Source organism: Leptodactylus fuscus, chromosome 5 (genome assembly GCF_031893055.1).
Source record: "Leptodactylus fuscus isolate aLepFus1 chromosome 5, aLepFus1.hap2, whole genome shotgun sequence".
In the NCBI taxonomy this organism is placed as follows: Eukaryota; Metazoa; Chordata; class Amphibia; order Anura; family Leptodactylidae; genus Leptodactylus; species Leptodactylus fuscus.
In genome coordinates, this window is record NC_134269.1 from 219,714,038 (window position 1) to 219,737,060 (window position 23,023).

The 23,023-nt window shown below is 44.1% G+C and overlaps 1 protein-coding gene across 1 annotated transcript; it reads right to left on the reverse strand.

Moving 5' to 3' along the window:
• Positions 1-4,965: 4,965 nt before the first annotated feature.
• On the reverse strand, positions 4,966-21,529 carry LOC142204163 (sodium- and chloride-dependent GABA transporter 2-like). The gene is made up of 15 exons (XM_075275451.1): positions 21,008-21,529; positions 18,162-18,380; positions 15,437-15,571; positions 15,010-15,150; positions 12,830-12,911; positions 12,507-12,639; positions 11,868-12,002; positions 8,941-9,044; positions 8,569-8,693; positions 8,179-8,291; positions 7,564-7,701; positions 7,093-7,195; positions 6,476-6,576; positions 6,213-6,383; positions 4,966-6,031 (listed from the first exon to the last, which is right to left on the reverse strand). Exons 2-15 carry the CDS (start codon positions 18,373-18,375, stop codon positions 5,924-5,926), a joined length of 1,803 nt encoding a protein of 600 aa, XP_075131552.1. The 5' UTR covers positions 18,376-18,380; positions 21,008-21,529; the 3' UTR covers positions 4,966-5,923.
• Positions 21,530-23,023: the final 1,494 nt, after the last annotated feature.

Sequence of the window (23,023 nt, forward strand, 5' to 3'; positions counted from 1 at the left end):
GAAGAAATTCATGTAAATGTCTGTAAGATGCTAGCTCACAGCCAAGGAACAGACCTTAGATCATGTGATCAGTCACGTGTGGGAGGAGTCTAACTCAAACCCCCTCCCCCCATGCTGCCATGTGCTCAGAAGAATGTAATAGAGATGTGTGTGCTGTAGTGCAAACCCAAAAACAACTCAGCATTGTTAGCATTACACACACACAGCTCTGCACTTTATGCGTTACACAGACACACAACACTATGCATTACACACACACAGCTCTGCACTATATACTTTACACACACAATACTCTACCGGGGTTGCTGCCTGACACCAAGTATACGGAATGGACACGGCATTCAGCATAAATTTAGCTCCCTTCTCACTCCGTTCTGGTAACTCATGCACAAAACAGCATTCATGGGTAGACTTTCACTTTAAAGGGAGTCTTTCACCAGCATCCAGCAAATCACCCCAAATGAGCTGTTTGGAGCAACAAGGCGCTGCCATTGCTCCAACAGGGTCGGACTGGCCAACCGAGGAATCCCCCGGTTGATCCCCGAGCCCTGACTGTTAGTACTCATTTTGTTAATGCAGATACATTGGTTAGAGGCACAATCGGGATGGCCATAGGCCCAATCGGGCACCTAACCAATGCATTTGCATTGGCAAAATGAGGTCTAATAGTGTCAGGTGCCGGATTGGTAACCTCGGGGGCCCCAGGCTGCAGGCAACAATGTAATAATTAAAGTTGGCTGGCTGCCGGCAATTGCCTAGGTCCTCAGCACACAGGGCCCCCTGCCAGTGTATATTTTCCCTAACGGGAGGACATCATCAATGCTACAGATTCAGCTAATGGCTGCTTGTCTTTTAACCCTTCTGGGCACTTACCAGCCTCAGCTATCTCTGCCACTAGCTGCAACTTCATAAAGACTTGTCCGTGCTGCCTGAACTCCCCCCTCCCCCTCCTCCTTATAAACTAGTGAGTCATCCCTTAGATCGTAGCGTGTGGGGACAGGAGCAGTCTGCTGCGATGCTTCACTCCTGGAGAATGTGAGTATATTCTTTTGGTAAAATCTGTATACTGTGTGAGTACTGTATAGTTGTATTATAGGTATGTGTGAGTATATACAGTATGCTATAATAATGTGTATGTGTGAGAGTATGTGAGTATATATAGTATTCATACTTTCATGTATGAGTGGGCCGACCCTGGAGGTTGCTGCCGCCTGAAGAAAGGGCAGCGACATGCCGCTAGCGGAAAAAAGAACCATAGACCACCATTGTATGGAGGCGGATTTTGAGGCGAAATCCGCTGTCTAAATCCGCCGTCTAAATCCGCCTCCTTGCCCCCTTGTGATCTAGTCCTTATAGTGTGATCTACAATATATTGAGAGGACAAGGATTAGGCCCAACAGTGAGACGCAGTTAAAAAAACACTGTGGGAAAAAAATAGCGCTGAATGTCAATGTATTTTTTCCCACAGTGTTTTTCATTGAGCTTTTGATGCATTTTCCAGCACTTTCTCCCAATTGCTCAGCTGAAAGTATCCGGCCATGTTTTTAGCAGTGCACACATTTAGGAATTTGCAGCATCTTCCACATATGTTTTTCCTGCAATGTGCGGATGAGGTAAATTTGATTAAATTTCATTCACTTTGCTGGTTCTGTAAAACACAGATTTTTTTTTTTTCTGCAGTAGCCAAAGACGTTGTGTTTCTGCAATGTGGGGCTTCAGGTACTTATGGCTGATCTTGAGCAACAAGATGATAACCCATCACTGCCCCCACACAATATGGCCCCATCACTGCCCGCACACAATATGGCCCCATCACTGCCCGCACACAATATGGCCCCGTCACTGTCCCCGATACATTATGGGGGACCAGTGAAGAGGCCACTGTAAGGGGGGACCAGTGAAGTGGCCATAAAAAATTTGGCCCAAACAACCCCTTAAAAAAAGTTATCCATAAACTGTAGTGATCAATGTGACGTAGGTGTAAAAATAAAAAAAAATAAAAAAAACAATCTTCTTACCTGTCCCAGAACCCCGTTGTTCCCTGCCTGTGTCTGTCGGTCTCATGGCTGCGCCTCATTTCTGGAAATCTTGTACCTAATTGGTCTCAGCGGTGACATGAGGTGCAGGACTCCCAGCAAGAAGGCGCCAGCACAAGACTGAATGGACACTGGCGGTGTACAAGGGAGCGCTGGGAACAGGTGAGTATGTTTATTTATTTTTTTTATTTTACACCTCCCACCTGGCACATGAGTTGCTCCAATTCCTGGACAACCACTTTAAAGGATTTATCCATCTTTCTAATATTGATGGCCAGTCCTTAGGATAGGCCATCAATTTTACATTTGCAGCGATATAACATCCAGGACCTCTACAGATCAGATTCCAGTACGGCGTGGCTACAGGTAATGGTAACCTTTCTAGGAGCTGCACTGCTCACTTGCCATACAGGATGTAGCAGTGGGTTTAGGTAGTGCAGTAGTGCACATTGTATGGCGGGTGAACAGCATGGCTCCCGATATGTTATTACCTTAAGCTGCTGTCTCGGTACCGCTGATCTGCAGAAACCTAGAAACAATTCCACTGGTGGGCCCTAGACACCCCAGTCCAACACTGCTCCAAAGATCTTATCTGTATATTGGCAAATGCGGCGATATCTTTGCAACAAAGGCAGTGACTCACAAGGGGAAAACACCGCGAGATTCAGGTGACCCAACCTATCTGCCTGCAGTGTCCTGGTGACATACTCCCTTTAAGTAAACTTTTCCTTTAAAGACAAGTTTTACTACAGACTAAATCAGGACACATGGACGCCAGGTTTTCATGTCACTGATTTTTATGCCACATAAATTATATTAACAGCAAATCCCCCCAATCGTTGGTCATAGTATTAAGACAGGAAATGGTGATGGCAAAATCGGTGCAATTGGTATCGCGACGTCAACATAGGTATAGGGTCGAAATATCTGCTGCTTCCAGAATGTCGACACTCACAGGTCCTCATACTTCATAAATTTCCCACCACTGGTGTTTTTCTCTTCCGTTTCATATAATTTACCCCCAAACTCTCTCCCGATCGCTCACAGGTGCTCATAGGAAGAGGTTTTCTTGTGTGTCTAAGTCATATACAGTGCAATGTTTATTTTAGAAAAAATATATACAATTTTGTGTAACTTTCAATCAATTTTCTTATAATATACTGTTATCTAGTGATTTATATACACAATGGGTATAGATATAAGCAAACCATGCAAGTGAAAATAATATGAAGGCTTATAGGCAGAGAAAATCCTCCCACAGATAACAGCAGCCTGGGTTTCTGCCTCCCATACAAGAGGTCCGGCGGACCCGACACACATTTTTGAAGAAGATGTTACATATAGAGAGGTATAGGATAGAGTCAATTCAAAGCAGGGAACAGCAGCGAGTTCTCGACCCTCCAGCGGGCCCTGAAATCTCATCGATCTTGCTGGGTGCTGACACTGGCCCTATAGTGATATAACCTCTACTTAAATATAATGCAGCATGGAGGGGCTCGGTAAAGGTGGCCATATAGGTATGTATGTGTCTAATGGGGTCACACAGCTCATAAAAGGACAGCTGCCCCAACTCGTAATCCAGATATATCCGAAATATATTTTTGCAGATCGGGTAATGAAACTGTATCACGTTACAGTCATGCATCACCGAACACCCCCAGTTATTATCCATCCCCAAACACCATGACTTCTTATTAGATCCCAAGACTTCTTGGTGTCCAGGGCTAGCCTGATCCTCGCTCCTGCTTATACTGGGGTAACATACCCCCACTGCCCATATTGCTGACTCGCTCATCTCCACATCCCAGTAATGTTGACCTGAGGATATACTGTTACTGCTCATCACCTGATCATAATCCTGGAATCTCTCGGCTGTTTCTGGATGATTCTGGAATACTTCTGTGGAGGTCGCAGTTTTCATGTCGTCTGATATAAGGAGATAATTACTAGCTGTGTTTACATCCAGTAATATGTCTGCCGGATTCTGCATAGAGAAGATTACATTTGGATCTCTTATTTTGTCAGGTAAAATCAGCTTCTCTCCCTGATCATCTCCCCCTGTGTCACCATCGCCTTCTTCCTTCTCACGATCACACAAGTCACCAGTGTCCTCATCACCTCCTTCAGGATCACACAAGTCATCTGGATCCTGTAAAAGAGTCTGTGGTTCCGTCTTGGTACACATCTCCTCATTCTGATCCACCTTCACATCACATTTATACTCTTCCTTCTTGGAGCTTTTATTGTGCACTTGGTCGCCTGGGTCATCTGTAAACAAGTCAGTGGCTTTTTTAGTTGCCTTTTTTTGTACTTTTTTAGAGCATTTCTCCATCTTCTTCTCAGAGGTCTCGTCTAGGACCTCTACCTGATGTTCTCCAGTTGGGCAGCAGGACACACAGTTACATGCAGCGTCCTCCGTGCAGTAATATTCCAGATTCTTCCTATGGATGGAACGTCTCCTGTTCTTCTAGGAAGTTCTGGGCTCAGTGAGGATGAGTTCTGCACCTTGATATGAGTTATGTTTCTTCTTCAGTCCTGGCCGCTCCTGAAACTCTGCTCTATATTCAGGACAAGAATAACCTCCATCCTGTGTATTCAGGTCCTGATCAATAGAGACCCAGGTGAAGTTGTGTCCACATCTCAGGGTTACCGGACAGGTATATAATGTTCAGACAGATGGAACGTCTAAGCCTTCTTCCCAAATGCCAAGACGATAAAAACTGAAGTAAACATCTGTAGTGTTCCGGGAATAGAGGAAGTGAGTAATGTTTATCCCACGTGAATATTTTTGTAAGGGTCATTTAACTGTTTCTTGGCATGGATGGTAAACACGCTTTTAATATGGCTGCTATAAGATACGTAAGATAGTGATTATTACATTCAGACAGAGCCAGGACAAGGGGTCGTCATATCTTGGATTGGACTTTTTATTTTGCAAATCAACCACAAGTGTCACGGGTATGGGAACTACTTTATTACATTTGGCACTCTTGAGTATGATACAATTTGTGACATGAACATACTTCTAGAATCGTACATTTTCCATAATAGGTAGATTCATTTTATGTAGGATCCAGGGCAAAACCCAAGAGCTGAGATCCTTGAGATGATGGAAAATTTGAGTTATCTTGCAGACAATCATCTGTCCGAAGCCAAGAGAGACGTCTCATGATGCATCTCGAAATGTTAGTATAGTGTAACACGGTGGCATTGAAGTACACATTTGCCCCTCTAATGCGTACGCCACCTTAATCCCAAGGTTCACTGACATGATTACTGATATACTGTGAAGCCTCTTTGAGAGAACCAGCTAAAATTGTAGAAAATTGTCCTTCTAAAGTGGTGGCGTCTCGAAGTACAGGAACGATATATCATAGGAAACTGAAGATCCACCACACAAGCTTCTGGTCTAGATCAGGGGTGGCCTTCTCAAGGAGGTGCTCCAGACATGTCAACTAGAGGTTTGATATGAATACTATGGGGGTGTCCATGTAATCAGACTTCTACTGGATTGGTCAAGCAGGCCCGGACCCCTGTACTCAGTACTGAAGACCAGTGTGTACAATTTTGGTGGAGCTCACAGCATGAGGACTTCTCACCAATTTAGGTAGTATATCTTCTGGTCTCATCACATCTAATACTATGTCAGTTACGCTTAAGGTATGTCCACTGGTTCATCGCCAAACTGTGGCAAGTCATTACGAAATAAAAAAGCACTTCAACGAAAGGAATGACAATGTTGCACGAGTCTGTTCCACACTTCGCAAATATCCTCCGTTAATTTTGCCATATATGCGTGTGATCCCGTTATGGGTCCTCAATTTATGTACAGTGGTTTCACTCCAGTGGTTGTAAATCATGTATGTCCACACGTACATGGCTATATCCTAACACTGTGATTCATCTAGTTGAGATACAGGCGTTGGTTGTATCTGGTGGTCCTGTAAGGGTTTCTGAGGCAGATCAGGGTCTGGGCAGGTCAGCTGCCGAAACCTCTGAAAAATGAGAAAAGATGAAAGATATCAGCTAATAAAAGGGATTTAAGGATCTACAATTCCATAAGAGACAATACACAACAACAATACACAGCAGCATAAGATGCCATTTTGCTTTGGCTAACCAGAACATACCACAAGATAAAGATTTCCGGCATATCTTTGGTCCTCTACAACCTACCTCTACGATTGGTCCTTTGGTGGTTGAAACTTTGTAACAAACCCATAGTGGGGTGCAAATCATAGACGAGAGTGCTAACAGCCAACCCACAGCGTCCCCCCACCAGGGATAGGTGTAGCGCTTATTATACTGGAGAGGAGTGTATTTCACCAACGAGAAGATGAAGGTGGCCTGGTAGACAAGAGGACATTAGATGATGAAACTATGCCAAGCATACTACAACTGCTCCACCCTCCCCTGGATCGATAATACTGCCATCTTACCAGACATACAGCTGGGGTAATGAATAGCCAGCAGTATTTCATAATGGATAGGGGCTTGTAGCCGATCATATGCTCCACGTTGTCGTAGAAGTTGTCGGCACCTATAGAAACAAAGCAATCTAAGTAACTTCACAGTAATACAGATTACAGCTGTCATTGGGCCACAGATTGCATCGATGACATTGAAAATGGATCATACTGCTCGGAATGATGTCCTAACTATCCATACTGGGGTTGAGCGATCGGGAAAGATCGGATCCCGATCGGCGATTGAGCAAATTTCACGATCAGGATCGGCTGGAAAATTATCGAAAATCGGATTTTAAAAACGATCCTAAATCTCAAGATTGGCTGAACCCTAATCCATAAACATAAAGTAACTAGGGCTGGGAAAGGATTGGGAAAGATCGGATCCCGATCGGCGATTGAGCAAATTTCACGATCGGGATCGACTGGAAAATGATCAAAAATCGGATTTTAAAAACGATCCTAAAATCTCAAGATCAGCTCAACCCTAATCCATACGCATTATACTGCCTAATTTATTACAATTGGATGTTATCGACCTGTACTAACAAATGAGGCACATGTGGGGTTTTAAAACTATTGCCACTCACCGTATACCCAACCAATGCAGATGGTCTCAAAGATGGCGACAAACAGCAGGGAAATTCCACTGGCAGCGTAATAATCAAACAGCTGGAAGACGTACATGCCGCCCTGGAGGATATAACGGCACAAGTGTGAGGAGATACTTAGCAAACGTAATATCGCCAGCACGTACTAAGTCTTCAAGGCTCAAATATCTATACAGTAGTGCCACTCCATGATGTATTTCATTGGGTCCATAGAGACCACCATACAGGATGTCCTTGAAGGATTCAAGACTCAATGGAACCATATCTACCCCAGTCCTATGGATGGTTTATCGCCTCCGTAGGCATATTAATGGTACCAAACAAGGAGGATAGCAACTAACGTTTAGGATCACCCTACCTCATAATTTCTTGGTGGGGCACCAGTACTACCTACTCCATTCTTAGATGGGGTGGGGGGATATAGGGGGGACGTACTGCTTTAGTCCATACCTCTGTCAACATGACAAGCCCAATAAGGAAGGAGAAGATGCAGACCACCAGGATAAGCAGCTCACGGCGGTTCTTCTTACGAAAAGTACTGGGATACATGTCAACCAAAGAGGTGACCAGACTCTCCACACATACAAACTGCGGAAAAGACCAAAAACAGGAACACGTGTCAATGTAGCCCCTATGTAAGGAAGTCATTGCATAGTTTTTGTATAGATAGATTTTGGGAACTTCCAAAAAACAACGTGTGTTATTTTGGAAGATACCCCTTTTAGGTTTAGTGTCCCTTAAAGGCCATGTCCACCTCAACAACCAGATACTTGTTTTGTCCAGATGGATTTAAAATGAAAGATGAAGAGACTTTGCTACAAAATATTAAAAATATTTTATTTCTTTTATATATGAAGTTCCAATGCAAAACAGTGTGTCTCCATGGTAGCAGACAACAAACAAACCCTCCGTAGTCTGATCCCTACCATCAGTCCCTCACTGAAGCACAGATTTCATGTTAGCATATAGTGGAAGGATGGAAGTATATGCGAATCCGACTACTGATGGTTCCAACGGTAGAGCTAGACATAAAAGCTATCTGATAATTTATTAATCTATGGGTACCTGACTGTCCAGACCCAAAAGAATGACCATGATGAAGAAGAAACAAGCCCAAAGGGGAGAGAATGGCATCATAGACACAGCTCGGGGGTAGGCAATAAACGCTAACCCTGGACCTGGAAAAAAGAGAAAGGCTCATGTATTTGTTATTATTCAACAGATCTTCCATTTGCAGTAGATACATAATGTATTTAGAATTTTTAGAATTTTTTTTTAATTGCCATTTAGCAACTTCTCAGGGGGCAGCCATATTGGATAGACAATCGACTTTGCAGCAGGGTGTGTGTGCTTTATGGTAGTTGCAGTGAATGGGAGGTATATCCATAGATGAACACGTTTCCAGGACGTAATAGAGTATAGCCCCTTCCCCGGGTACTCAGTGAAGCAACTCACCAGATTCTGCCACCTCCGATATCGGTACCCCTTGTTCTTCTGCCATAAAACCCAAGATGGAAAAGATGGCGAATCCAGCCACGAAACTTGTGCCGCTATTCAGAAAGCATAAAGCGAAGGAATCTCTGCCAGAATATAAGAGTAAGACAGATGGTCACCACCCAATATCCCATCCAATACCACCATCAGTAGGACGATGAAACGGACGTAACGTCCAATCGAGACCGTCTCTCTCCCAGTTTTGCAAAGGCTTTAATGAACGGCCTAGAGGATTACAATGTCTAGAGTCGATTTTAGAATTTTACAAGAATTTTTACAAAAATTTTCAGTAAATAAAGCTAATGGATAAAAGATGTGCTGACATATACTTACTTGTAGCAATTGTTGTTATATCGATTGTAGCTTCCCAGTGCAGTCAGGCATCCCAAGCAAATGGCGTACGAGAAAAAAATCTGTGTCCCGGCGTCCATCCAGACCTGCCGAGGACAGTCTGGTGAATGGCAAATATAAGATCAGTTGATACAGGGCACATCCGTTCCCCATCGCCCTAACTGATTCTACGTAGCACTATATTACAGGTTGCCATCTTTAGATGTGTTTTTCAGTAGTGGGATGAAGACAAATACCTTGGGCCCAAGGCAGCAGCAAGGTTTGCCTCCATGGTTGATACATTATGCCCTCAGGGGTATACACAAGGGGGCAGTATCATGGTTAAGGCTGACCCTGGTGACCATTTCTGCTGAATCATGAAGTTCAGATGTTGGAGAATTGCGGAGCCTATAGGGAGAATATCTATCATATGCAGTTGAGTTTTTCAGGGCATGATAAAATAACTAACATGGCTACTTAACTCTACTGATACCCGCCAGACACATGAAATGCATCCTTATTAGGCAAACATTGGCCAGTGTGGATACCAATAATTGCATTTCCCATGTGTCCAGAGCAGCGGGGTCGGTGCAAGTGAGTAACCACGTTAATTATTTTATCATGCTCTGTGGACCTCATCTGCATATGATTGATGTTCCCCCTACAAGTATCCCTCACCAGGATCTGGACTTCATCATTACTCAGGAAAGCGACATCCTAGGGGAGAACTTAGCTTTCTTCTGGGGTGGAAGGAAGGGAGTGGGAGGGGGCATGCTCAATTTTTTGCTGGGAGGTGACCCCTTTGGTAAGAGCTGGGTATGCCCTTGATGTCATACTAGTCCAATTACAAAATCCACCCAATTTGTTCCTCTAGTAATCGTGATGTCTACAGAATATATTCAATAGTCAGACTATAAGCAGTGTAATGTTGCGATCACCTTCTCTGGTGTCAGAAGTGTTAAAGGAGACCTTTCTCCATCTCTTTGTATCCTATAATAGGCATCACTTCACTGATTCTAACACCTTTGGAATTTTTTCTGTAGCACCCACCGTTCTTGAGCTATGGGTGCTGTTATCCATGATGCTAATTAGTTTATTGTCAGGTCCTGGGTTGCAGCAGGTAGTCTAGGACCGCCCACCTGACACTAACTACACTGATTACTCAGGAACGGTGGGGGCTAGAGAGAAAATTCCAACTGTGCTGGAATCAGTGGATCGGTGCCTATTAAAATGTGTAAAGAACCGGAGTTGATGAAAGTGGTGAAAGGAAGGTCCCCTTTAAGACAAATTTGAGTTAAGTTTAAGGACCTTTACATGGGCCAAGGATGAAGCAAACGAACATCCATACAACCGCTCGTTCCCTATTGTTGTTCCATATATGTGTGCCCCAAGCAAGTACTCGTTTGTCGGATGGTTGCATTGTTTAGGTGACATTATAATACTGGTTGGCAGCAAATCTTCCTGTAGAGTAAAACTGTTTAATTTGTTATTATTCCCCCCCATATTCATGAGATTTGTTATGTGTTTTCTATCTCTTATGGCCGTAATACATAATAGATGTAGCAAAAGAAGACAAAAAAAAACCTAATAATGAAAAAAATCCGGGTAATATTTCATCATTGCAGGCTTCAGATAACTCGGCTGACAAATTTTACTTGGCCCAGAGAATGTTTTCAGCCATGAGACGTCCCCACTGTGCTCGGAGATGTGTAAATATAAGAATGGTGACAGCACGTTGTGTTCAGTCTGTGACACCCTGGTGGGCTCAGCAAGGAGTCCAAGGAAGCATAAACACCCGGACTGACCCCTTTCCCGTCATGATGGTACAATTGCTCCATCACAAGACTTGAGGAAGTGTTGAAAAGTTAATGTAACATAGTCACATCCTTAGAAAGTAATTATTATGGTCAATTATTCTACTGTAGCCGGCGCTGGGGGATTTGGCCATGGTCCACCGGACCCGTGACCATCATGTGTAATTCAGAGAATCTGGCACCTGTATGTGAGGACTCCCTTAAAGGCATCCTATCATTCAGACAACATTTTTTCTAAGTACCACGTCGGAATAGCCTTAAGAAAGGCTATTCTTCTCCTACCTTTCGTTGTCTTCTCCACGCCGCCGTTCGCCTACAATCCCAGTTTTTTTTGGTATGTAAATTAGCTCTCTCGTAGCACTGGGGGCGGGCCTCAGCACTCAGACAGCACTGGGGGCATCCCCGATGCTGTGAGAGAATTCTCTCCAGCACCGCCTCCTCTTCTTCAGCAGCGTCATCTTCAGCCTCTTCTTCCGGCAGTGGCTTGTAACTTCTAAGGCCTCCAGCAGAGCAGACTGCGCATGCCCATAGGCCACAAGAAAATGGCCGCATAGTTTTGTAAGCGGCCATTTTCTCAGGGCCTATGGGCATGCGCCGTCTGCTCTGCTCAAGGCCTAGAAGTAAGAAGACACCGCCAGAAGGAGAGAACGAAGAGGCCGTTCCTGATGAAGATGGAGGCGGCGCTGGAGAGAGTTCTCTCGCAGCAGTGGGGACGCCCGCAGTGCTGTCTGAGCGCTTGGGCACGCCCCCAGTGCTACGAGAGAGCTAATTTACATACCGACAAGAACCGGGATTGTAAGCGAACGGCGGCACAGAGAAGACAATGAAAGGTAGGAGAAGAATAGCCTTCGTCGTAAAATTTTGGTCAGAGGATACGACCAATCTCATAGGTTATGGTGATGGTATTACCTTATTACCCCTATAATCTCCCTTGTGTCTGGCAGCCTCTTATCTCTTATGGCCAGGAGAACTGGAGACTAGAGGCTCAGACACAATGTCCTTCCTATGCTTTTGATCACCAAAACAAAAAAATCCACTTGACCCCAAACTTTTTCAAAAACCTCCAGCTTTAGTAGGTGACATCTGCCTAATGCTACGACAACCATCTTTAATCACCTGCGGGTCCTGGAGTCGGCTGAGGTCTGGGTACAGGTAGAACTGAATGCCTTGGAGAGCGCCGGGTAAGGACACTCCTCGGATCAGCAAAACAATCAGCATCAAGTAGGGGAAAGTTGCGGTAAAATACACAACCTGTACAAAAAAATATATATTAAATTTGAAATTTACGTATTTAGTTTCTTCTACTTTTTTAGGGCTACTGGTGGGGGTCTAGTCTAGATGAGGGTCTTCTACCCTTGTTTTATATGAATGTGATTTTCCAATGGTTGGGCTGGACAAGGAGTCTAGTTCGTGAGCTCATGGGCTCGGACTAGTGATGTCACACTCGTACGGTCACTTAAAGGAAAGTTCCATTTGGACATGATCTTGGGTCTCCTTCCTTATTTTGGAAGCAGTGGTGTCTGAGCTAATGGCTGACATGTCTGTATCGTATGATTGATTTAGATGTAGTTAGTTTTTTTAATGTGATCTGTTTAGTCAACCCAGATGTTAGAATTTTAGGTGGAGAACCACTACTGGGTCTAAGAAGCATGGTAAGGTAACCTATGATCTCCACGGATCTTGGGCAGTTTACCTCTGGCCTGGTACATATGGAAAGCATAGCCCTGTGGTGTGTGTTAAAGAAAATGTACTCGCCTTTCCCGTAGACTTGACCCCTTTCCAGATACAGAAGTAACAGATGATCCAGGCCAGCAGAAGACACAGCGCCAGCTCCCAACGTAGGCTCCCGATCTGATCAATGCCATCAGATATGTGAAGCACTCGCCTCCTAAAAATAGAAATGTACTAGGTTTGTAAGGAATCCAGTTATATAACTGTGGGAACTCTACTGGTGTTACAGTTCTACCCAAAAACCTGTAGGACAACCATTAAACCTACATTACAGCCCCATAAATCGAAATCTATCCAAGGTAAGAAGGTTACTACATGTGATCTCAGTACTCAACAAGGAAACTTACTCCCAAAACTCAATGACACTGGATGTTCCATTTACTGTCATGTTGAGAGAATTGTTACTCTTGTGGAAATCTATGCAGTTCTCTGAAAAGACAATAAAGACAGCATGAAGAAGAGGAGATAACTCACATACAAGCAAATAATATAATACACCCCTGTGTACAAGAATATAACTACTATAATACTGCTCCTATGTACAAGAATATAACTACTATAATACTACTCCTATGTACAAGAATATAACTACTATAATACTACTCCTATGTACAAGAATATAACTACTATAATACTGCTCCTATGTACAAGAATATAACTACTATAATACTACTCCTATGTACAAGAATATAACTACTATAATACTACTCCTATGTACAAGAATATAACTACTATAATACTACTCCTATGTACAAGAATATAACTACTATAATACTACTCCTATGTACAAGAATATAACTACTATAATACTACTCCTATGTACAAGAATATAACTACTATAATACTACTCCTATGTACAAGAATATAACTACTATAATACTACTCCTATGTACAAGAATATAACTACTATAATACTACTCCTATGTACAAGAATATAACTACTATAATACTACCTCCTAAGTACAAGAATATAACTACTATAATACTACTCCTATGTACAGGAATATAACTACTATAATACTACTCCTATGTACAAGAATATAACTACTATAATACTACCTCCTATGTACAAGAATATAACTACTATAATACTACTCCTATGTACAAGAATATAACTACTATAATACTACTCCTATATACAAGGATATAACTACTATAATACTACCTCCTATGTACAAGAATATAACTACTATAATACTGCCTCCTATGTACAAGAATATAACTACTATAATACTACTCCTATATACAAGGATATAACTACCATAATACTACCTCCTATGTACAAGAATATAACTACTATAATACTGCCTCCTATGTACAAGAATATAACTACTATAATACTACTCCTATGTACAAGAATATAACTACTATAATACTACTCCTATGTACAGGAATATAACTACTATAATACTACTCCTATGTACAAGAATATAACTACTATAATACTACCTCCTATGTACAAGAATATAACTAGTATAATACTACTCCTATATACAAGAATATAACTACTATAATACTACTCCTATATACAAGAATATAACTACTATAATACTACCTCCTATGTACAAGAATATAACTACTATAATACTACTCCTATATACAAGAATATAACTACTATAATACTACTCCTATGTACAAGAATATAACTACTATAATACTACCTCCTATGTACAAGAATATAACTACTATAATACTGCTCCTATGTACAAGAATATAACTACTATAATACTACCTCCTATGTACATGAATATAACTACTATAATACTACCTCCTATGTACAAGAATATAACTACTATAATACTGCTCCTATGTACAAGAATATAACTACTATAATACTACCTCCTATGTACATGAATATAACTACTATAATACTACCTCCTATGTACAAGAATATAACTACTATAATACTGCTCCTATGTACAAGAATATATCTACTATAATACTACTCCTATGTACAAGAATATAACTGTTATAATACTACTCCTATGTACAAGAATATAACTACTATGATACTACTCCTATGTACAAGAATATAACTACTATAATACTGCTCCTATGTACAAGAATATAACTACTATAATACTACCTCCTATATACAAGAATATAACTACTATAATACCGCTCCTATGTACAAGAATATAACTACTATAATACTACTCCTATGTACAAGGATATAACTACTATAATACTGCTCCTATGTACAAGAATATAACTACTATAATACTACTCCTATGTACAAGAATATAACTACTATAATACTGCCTCCTATGTACAAGAATATAACTACTATAATACTACTCCTATGTACAAGAATATAACTACTATAATACTGCTCCTATGTACAAGAATATAACTACTATAATACAGCCCATATATACAAGTATACATCAATTATCATATTGCCAGTACATAAGGTGACTATAGTTACTATTACACATTAGTTATAGTTTGCTGTATATATTATGTCAGGGTTTATCTGTATTATTCTGTGTATTATGAGGACTACACTATTACTAATATCACTTACCTGTGTTCCATGAATGGTTGCAGGACGCCCAGGGAAGGTCGGATGTGAAGGAATTAAAGAGATAAAAGAAGGCCCACGCCAGGACTACGATGTAGTAGAAGTTCAGCAGGATGACGATGACTTGAGATGAATACCCAATGCCTGGAGACGGAGATAAAGTTCAGCTACAACTACACATCACAGTCTGGTTTTCAAAACTATTGTTCTGTTTGCTTTGCTTCCTATCTCAGGTTGCGTTATGGAGGGGCCATTGACCTTCTCGTGATCACAAGAGATTGATATTATGTGAATAGAATTACTTCTCTAGTACCCTGCGTGGTGGAGGCCCAGTAAGTTGTGAAGGCCTCGGGGAGTACGACTTGGGTGCCTCACCTTAATCCATATAGAAGAGAAGAAGATGACAAGTTGAAGAGATATCAGAACTAACCCTCAAAGATGGGGCAGATTTTCCTCCATGATGTGACCCCTCCCTGGCTGGTGTATTGTCCTAGTGCTGTCTCCAGGAAGAAGACTGGAATTCCACAGGTGAAGAGGAAGATGAGATACGGGATGAAGAAGGCTCCTGCATAGAGACAGTAAGAAGAAGTGGTAAGTTGATGGTATTTTACATTGAATTGTCTTGTGAACCATCATTACATATTGGTTATTGGCCATGTGTACGGGGGTCCCCAGCTTCCAGACCTGAACAACAAGACTTATTACTCTATAAAAACCCTAGAACCCTCTTGTCCTCAAGACTCGGGTACCCCAAATCTAGAATCTCACCAAAGCACTCCACCCTGAGAAAGGACCCCAGTGCTTACTTGTCTTCAAGACTGGTCCCCTAAAGATTGGTAGGAACCCAACTGTCAGACTTCACCAACAATACTCATGTCTCCCTGACAACCAACCCTAGGGTCTACGTTTCATCAAGACTGGTCTTGTCCCCAAAATTGGAGGACGGTCAGATGTCAGATCCCATCAACAAGACTCATGTCTTCATTAAAATCAACCTTAAGTCTACTATTGCTCATGACTGGTGTGGCAATCAACCCAAGGGCCTACTCATTATCAAGATTGGTCTTCTTCTTAAAATCGGTGAAGAACCAGCTATCAGACCAACCCACCAACAAGACTTGTGTCTTCATGAGAATGAACTATAAGGCCTACTCCTCCTTATGACTGGTAGGAAACCAGCGACCAGACTCCACCAAGACATATTTCCAAGATAACCAACCCTATTGCCAACATATCACCAAGACTGGTCTTGTCCTCAAGATTGGTGGAGATCCAACTGGAAGACTCTACCAACGAGATTCATGTCTCCTGTGAAAACTAACTTAAGGTCTACTTGTCATCAAGATTGGCCTGGCTAGATCCCACAAACAAGACTCATGTCTTCATGAGAATCAAATCGAAGGCCTACTCGTCCTCACCATGAACCCTAAGGAATACTCGTCCTCATACCTTGTGTGTTGCCAGAAGAGAGACTACCAACTCAAGGGTTAACTTGTCCTCAAGATCGATGGAGATCAGAGCTGCTAGGCCTAACCAACAGGATTTATGTCTCCATATTAAGAAGCTATGGGATCCAGTTGTCCTCCATCAAGACTGGGATGTGGATCAAGAATGGGGAACCTTACTACCAAACCTCTCATTGATTGACAAGGCATAAAGGACAATTATTGGAGAGCCCCTTTAACTCACTTGTGATGGAACAACTGCTGTGAAGGTCTTACCAATCCTTACGGATCAGTATGAATACCTTCATTCATGGGCGCTAAGCCTTGTTGGCCTGTTCCGGCCTCATTCACTAACACTTAGACTTTTGTGTTGATCATCTTGTTTGTTCTTAGACTTTGGACCCGTCAGGAGCAGTCGTGGTTAAAAGTCTTTCATTCCTCTCCCCCTATCCGGCACCGACTTGCTAAAATGTGACCAATAGCAAAGGGGGAGGAACAAGGTGATCGCAGACAGGCCCAAATCTGTACAAGCTCTTACTAGGAACTGGAAGGAATTACTACACGTGTGACCCGGCAAGAACTGGAGGCCATCTAGAGAGGGCACGTGTACTCGAGAGACTGGCCCACCCCTACTAGACAGAGCCATATACTGTGCCCAGATTGTGATGCCCGTCATGAAACAAGTAAAATGAGAAGTGGCTGATAACTGAGAACAATAGCTTGTTAGATTACAGGGTTGGGGTCTTTTAAAGTGTTACTAATTCATCTAGATATAGAGGAGTAAGCGAGGAACCGATAGGATGGTCGATAGTCCGCGGTGACACAGTGACCCTGGGGCGAGGGTGACTATGTACAGGCCAGTGACCCTGTATACAGGTGAAAATTAACCAGTTCATATACTGAGCACTGAGCTAATGAATGAAAATGACAGGTAGTAATAGGGGAACATTGTGATTTTGAGGAGGGGGCTCTTTAATTCCCCATATTTTATGTAACGTTAATACCGTTATTAATGAGCGCACAAATTGCTCGATAATCAATGCAAATCCGCTAAGTACGAGCGAAATCCTCGGGAAAGAAGCTGGAAAACATTCCGGGGCAGATTATCGGGTTATGGCATCAAGAAATCAGTGCAATGGACTGCGGACATCTACCCTGTACCCCAGTGTGACTGCCGCTATCTACCCCGTACCCCAGTGTGACTGCCGCTATCTACCCCGTACCCCAGTGTGACTGCCGCCATCTACCCCGCACTCCAGTGTGACTGCCGCCATCTACCCCATACTCCAGTGTGACTGCCGCCATCTACCCCGCACTCCAGTGTGACTGCCGCCATCTACCCCGCACTCCAGTGTGACTGCCGACATCTACCCCGCACTCCAGTGTGACTGCCGACATCTACCCCGTACTCCAGTGTGACTGCCACCATCTACCCCGCACTCCACTGTGACTGCCGCCCTCTACCCCATACTCCAGTGTGACTGCCGCCATCTACCCCGCACTCCAGTGTGACTGCCGCCATCTACCCCGCACTCCAGTGTGACTGCCGACATCTACCCCACACTCCAGTGTGACTGCCGACATCTACCCCGCACTCCAGTGTGACTGCCGACATCTACCCCGCACGCTGGTGTGACTGCCGCAATGTACCCATGAGTTGATTGTAAGCTCTTGGAGCTAGTGACATGGTCTGGTTTCCCAGACATGTACCTCCTCCATTCTTGTAGCAAAGGTACGGAAACCTCCAGACATTGCCCAGTCCGATGATCTCTCCAGCCACCGACAGCACAAACTCCATCTTGTTCTTCCATTGGCCCCGCTCTGTCATGTCTTTGCTGCCATGGTGGTGAGGATCCTTCTCCATCAAGGGCTGCGCTGGAAAAGATTCTCCATTCCCGACAGCTCCGGGGACCTTGTTATCCATGACACCTGCAAAACCCAGAAGACATTCAGTGAGCGGGGGACTGGTGTGATTACTACTACTGCTGCCTGTACCCCATGTGTCAGCCTGTCATTACCCTGTACCCCAAGTATCAGCCTGTCATTACCCTGTACCCCAAGTATCAGCCTGTCATTATACTGTACCCCAAGTATCAGCCTGTCATTACCCTGTACCCCGAGTATCAGCCTGTCATTATCCTGTACCCCAAGTATCAGCCTGTCATTACCCTGTACCCCAAGTATCAGCCTGTCATTATCCTGTACCCCATGTGTCAGCCTGTCATTACCCTGTACCCCAAGTATCAGCCTGTCATTATCCTGTACCCCAAGTATCAGCCTGTCATTACCCTGTACCCCGAGTATCAGCCTGTCATTACCCTGTACCCCGAGTATCAGCCTGTCATTATCCTGTACCCCAAGTATCAGCTTGTCATTACCCTGTACCCCAAGTATCAGCCTGTCATTATCCTGTACCCCAAGTATCAGCCTGTCATTATCCTGTACCCCGAGTATCAGCCTGTCATTATCCTGTACCCCGAGTATCAGCCTGTCATTACCCTGTACCCCGAGTATCAGCCTGTCATTATCCTGTACCCCGAGTATCAGCCTGTCATTATCCTGTACCCCGAGTATCAGCCTGTCATTATCCTGTACCCCGAGTATCAGCCTGTCATTATCCTGTACCCCGAGTATCAGCCTGTCATTATCCTGTACCCCGAGTATCAGCCTGTCATTATCCTGTACCCCGAGTATCAGCCTGTCATTATCCTGTACCCCGAGTATCAGCCTGTCATTACCCTGTACCCCAAGTATCAGCCTGTCATTACCCTGTACCCCGAGTATCAGCCTGTCATCACCCTGTACCCCGAGTATCAGCCTGTCATTACCCTGTACCCCAAGTATCAGCCTGTCATTACCCTGTACCCCGAGTATCAGCCTGTCATTATCCTGTACCCCGAGTATCAGCCTGTCATTATCCTGTACCCCGAGTATCAGCCTGTCATTACCCTGTACCCCCAGTATCAGCCTGTCATTATCCTGTACCCCGAGTATCAGCCTGTCATTACCCTGTACCCCAAGTATCAGCCTGTCATTACCCTGTACCCCAAGTATCAGCCTGTCATTACCCTGTACCCCAAGTATCAGCCTGTCATTATCCTGTACCCCAAGTATCAGCCTGTCATTATCCTATACCCCAAGTATCAGCCTGTCATTATCCTGTACCCCAAGTGTCAGCCTGTCATTGTCCTGTACCCCAAGTATCAGCCTGTCATTGTCCTGTACCCCAAGTATCAGCCTGTCATTGTCCTGTACCCCAAGTATCAGCCTGTCATTATCCTGTACCCCAAGTATCAGCCTGTCATTACCCTGTACCCCAAGTATCAGCCTGTCATTATCCTGTACCCCAAGTGTCAGCCTGTCATTATCCTGTACCCCAAGTATCAGCCTGTCATTATCCTGTACCCCAAGTGTCATCCTGTCATTATCCTGTACCCCAAGTGTCATCCTGTCATTATCCTGTACCCCAAGTATCAGCCTGTCATTATCCTGTACCCCAAGTGTCAGCCTGTCATTATCCTGTACCCCAAGTATCAGCCTGTCATTACCCTGTACCCCAAGTATCAGCCTGTCATTATCCTGTACCCCAAGTGTCAGCCTGTCATTATCCTGTACCCCAAGTATCAGCCTGTCATTATCCTGTACCCCAAGTGTCATCCTGTCATTATCCTGTACCCCAAGTGTCATCCTGTCATTATCCTGTACCCCAAGTATCAGCCTGTCATTATCCTGTACCCCAAGTGTCAGCCTGTCATTATCCTGTACCCCAAGTGTCAGCCTGTCATTATCCTGTACCCCAAGTATCAGCCTGTCATTATCCTGTACCCCAAGTGTCATCCTGTCATTATCCTGTACCCCAAGTGTCATCCTGTCATTATCCTGTACCCCAAGTATCAGCCTGTCATTATCCTGTACCCCAAGTGTCAGCCTGTCATTATCCTGTACCCCAAGTGTCAGCCTGTCATTACCCTGTACCCCAAGTATCAGCCTGTCATTATCCTGTACCCCAAGTGTCATCCTGTCATTATCCTGTACCCCAAGTGTCAGCCTGTCATTATCCTGTACCCCAAGTATCAGCCTGTCATTATCCTGTACCCCAAGTATCAGCCTGTCATTACCCTGTACCCCAAGTATCAGCCTGTCATTATCCTGTACCCCAAGTATCAGCCTGTCATTACCCTGTACCCCGAGTATCAGCCTGTCATTATCCTGTACCCCCAGTGTCAGCCTGTCATTACCCCGTACCCCGAGTATCAGCCTGTCATTATCCTGTACCCCGAGTATCAGCCTGTCATTACCCCGTACCCCGAGTATCAGACTGTCATTATCCTGTACCCCGAGTATCAGCCTGTCATTATCCTGTACCCCAAGTGTCAGCCTGTCAGTCTCATGAGCCTATACAGTCATGATACTTGTCACCCAGCTTTCCCAGATAATCTGCAGGGACTGTTGCTCTTCTGTAAAACATTGCAGCATCATATTGACTCCTCATCTTCCACCACTGGAGTCAAATTAAGGACAAAAGAAAAAAACATCACGGTATGATATATAAATACCTTTTAGGTACCAAAGCAGTTTTGGGGTTCAGCAACGTCTAGGGGTCCTCCTCTGTAGAATCCAATAGTAAATCCAGCACTGAGCAGGGTCAGGAGGAATAAATAGCAAGAAGTGAACCTGGGGGTCAGCGGAGGAGGAACAGAGCATTGGGTCAGTGCAGTACAGGGTGGCCACAGCTGGGGGTGTGGGGGGCAGTATAGGGAGACCAAAACACTGGGGTGATGAGAAGACCAGGGCCTAATGGTCAATGTAGGGAGACCAGAGCATTGGGTCAGAGGGGAGGAGACCAGAGTCTAGGGGTCAGCATAAGGAGAACAGAACCTTTTGATCAATGAGGGGAGACCAGATCCTGGGGTTCAGTATGAGGAGTCCGGGGGTCAGGGCAGGTGGACCAGAGTCCTGGGGTCAGGGCAGGTAGACCAGATATGGGGGTCAGTTTGGAGAGACCAGATCTCGAGGGTCAGTGTAGTTAGCCCAGAGTCCGGGGGGTCAGGCTGGCCGAGGGTCCGCTCTCTTCAGTGTTCTCCTCCAGACACTAGTGCATAGATCTCCAATGCTGCTGAGATATTTAAAGGATGGAGGACGTAATTCTAAACTTCCCCGCCCTCACATTCCTGGTCCAGCAGTGAGAGCAGGAGGGCACTGGGGTCACTGGGCAGCCAGGACACCAGACGCCCCCTGCTGCACCAACACAACCTGCACAAGTCACTGACTGACCCCTCCTGCTGCAGTGGCCATGTATTGATCAGAACTTTACTCAAGGCTCAGCAAATATCAGTCCTCCTATCAGTCCTCTATCTAGCAGATCTGGGAAAGCTGGGTGTGTCAACTCTCACTGCAGTTCTGGAATTCTATTTATGGACCAGAAGGCTCAGGATGAACAGAATAATCTGTATGTTGGGGTCAAATGTAGTCGTCAAATCTGCAGGATGGTCTGACCATGTGATGTGTATGAAGTCCTCCCAGCCCTTCCCAATGGCAAATGTCGGGGGAGATGAAGATCCCACAATTGGACTTTCCTACACCCGATCACAGATGTCACCCCCTACTGACAGGGACCAAAGCCTGCCATCAGGAGAAAGTCCGGAGACCCCCATACTTTATATGAGACCCCATACGCATTATAAGAGTAGACTGGAGACCCCATATGCATTATAAGAAGAACCCCACCCTCTTCATACACATAATAAGAGTAGTCAAAAAAAAAAAAAACATACACATTAGATGGCGACCTCTTTGAAAAATAGGAATCAGCGAACAACAATGCTCAGCAGGAGACAACATCACAGACAAAATGTATGAAACCAACAATGAGGGCAACACAAACTACACAAGGACTATAATGACCACCCGATATCACATTCTGGAAGAAATGTTGACCACTAAGGTTTCTGACCTACCTAAGTCTTGCAGAGCTCTCACTCCTCCAGAAAGGCCTCTGCCCCACATATAGGTAAGTATCCAAGTATCCAACCATGGCCAAGTATCCAACCAACCAAGTATTGAACTATGGCCAAGTATCCAACCAACCAAGTATCAAACCATGCCCAAGTATCCAACCAACCAAGTATCAAACCATTCCCAAGTATCCAACCAACCAAGTATCAAACCATGCCCAAGTATCCAACCAACCAAGTATCCAACCATGGCTAAGTATCCAACCAACCAAGTATCCAACCGGTCAAGTATCCAACCATGGCCAAGTATCCAACCAACCAAGTATAAAACCATGGCCAAGAATCCAAACAAACAAGTATCCAACCAGCCAAGTATTCAACCAACCAAGTATCCAATCATGGCCAAGTATCCAACCAACCAAGTATCCAACCAGCCAAGTATCCAACAAACCAAGTGTCCAACCATGGACAAGTATCCAACCGTGGCTAAGTATCCAACTAACCAAGTATCCAATCATGGCCAAGTATCCAACCAACCAAGTATAAAACCATGGCCAAGTATCCAAACAACCAAGTATCCAACCGGCCAAGTATCCAACCAACCAAGTATCTAACCAA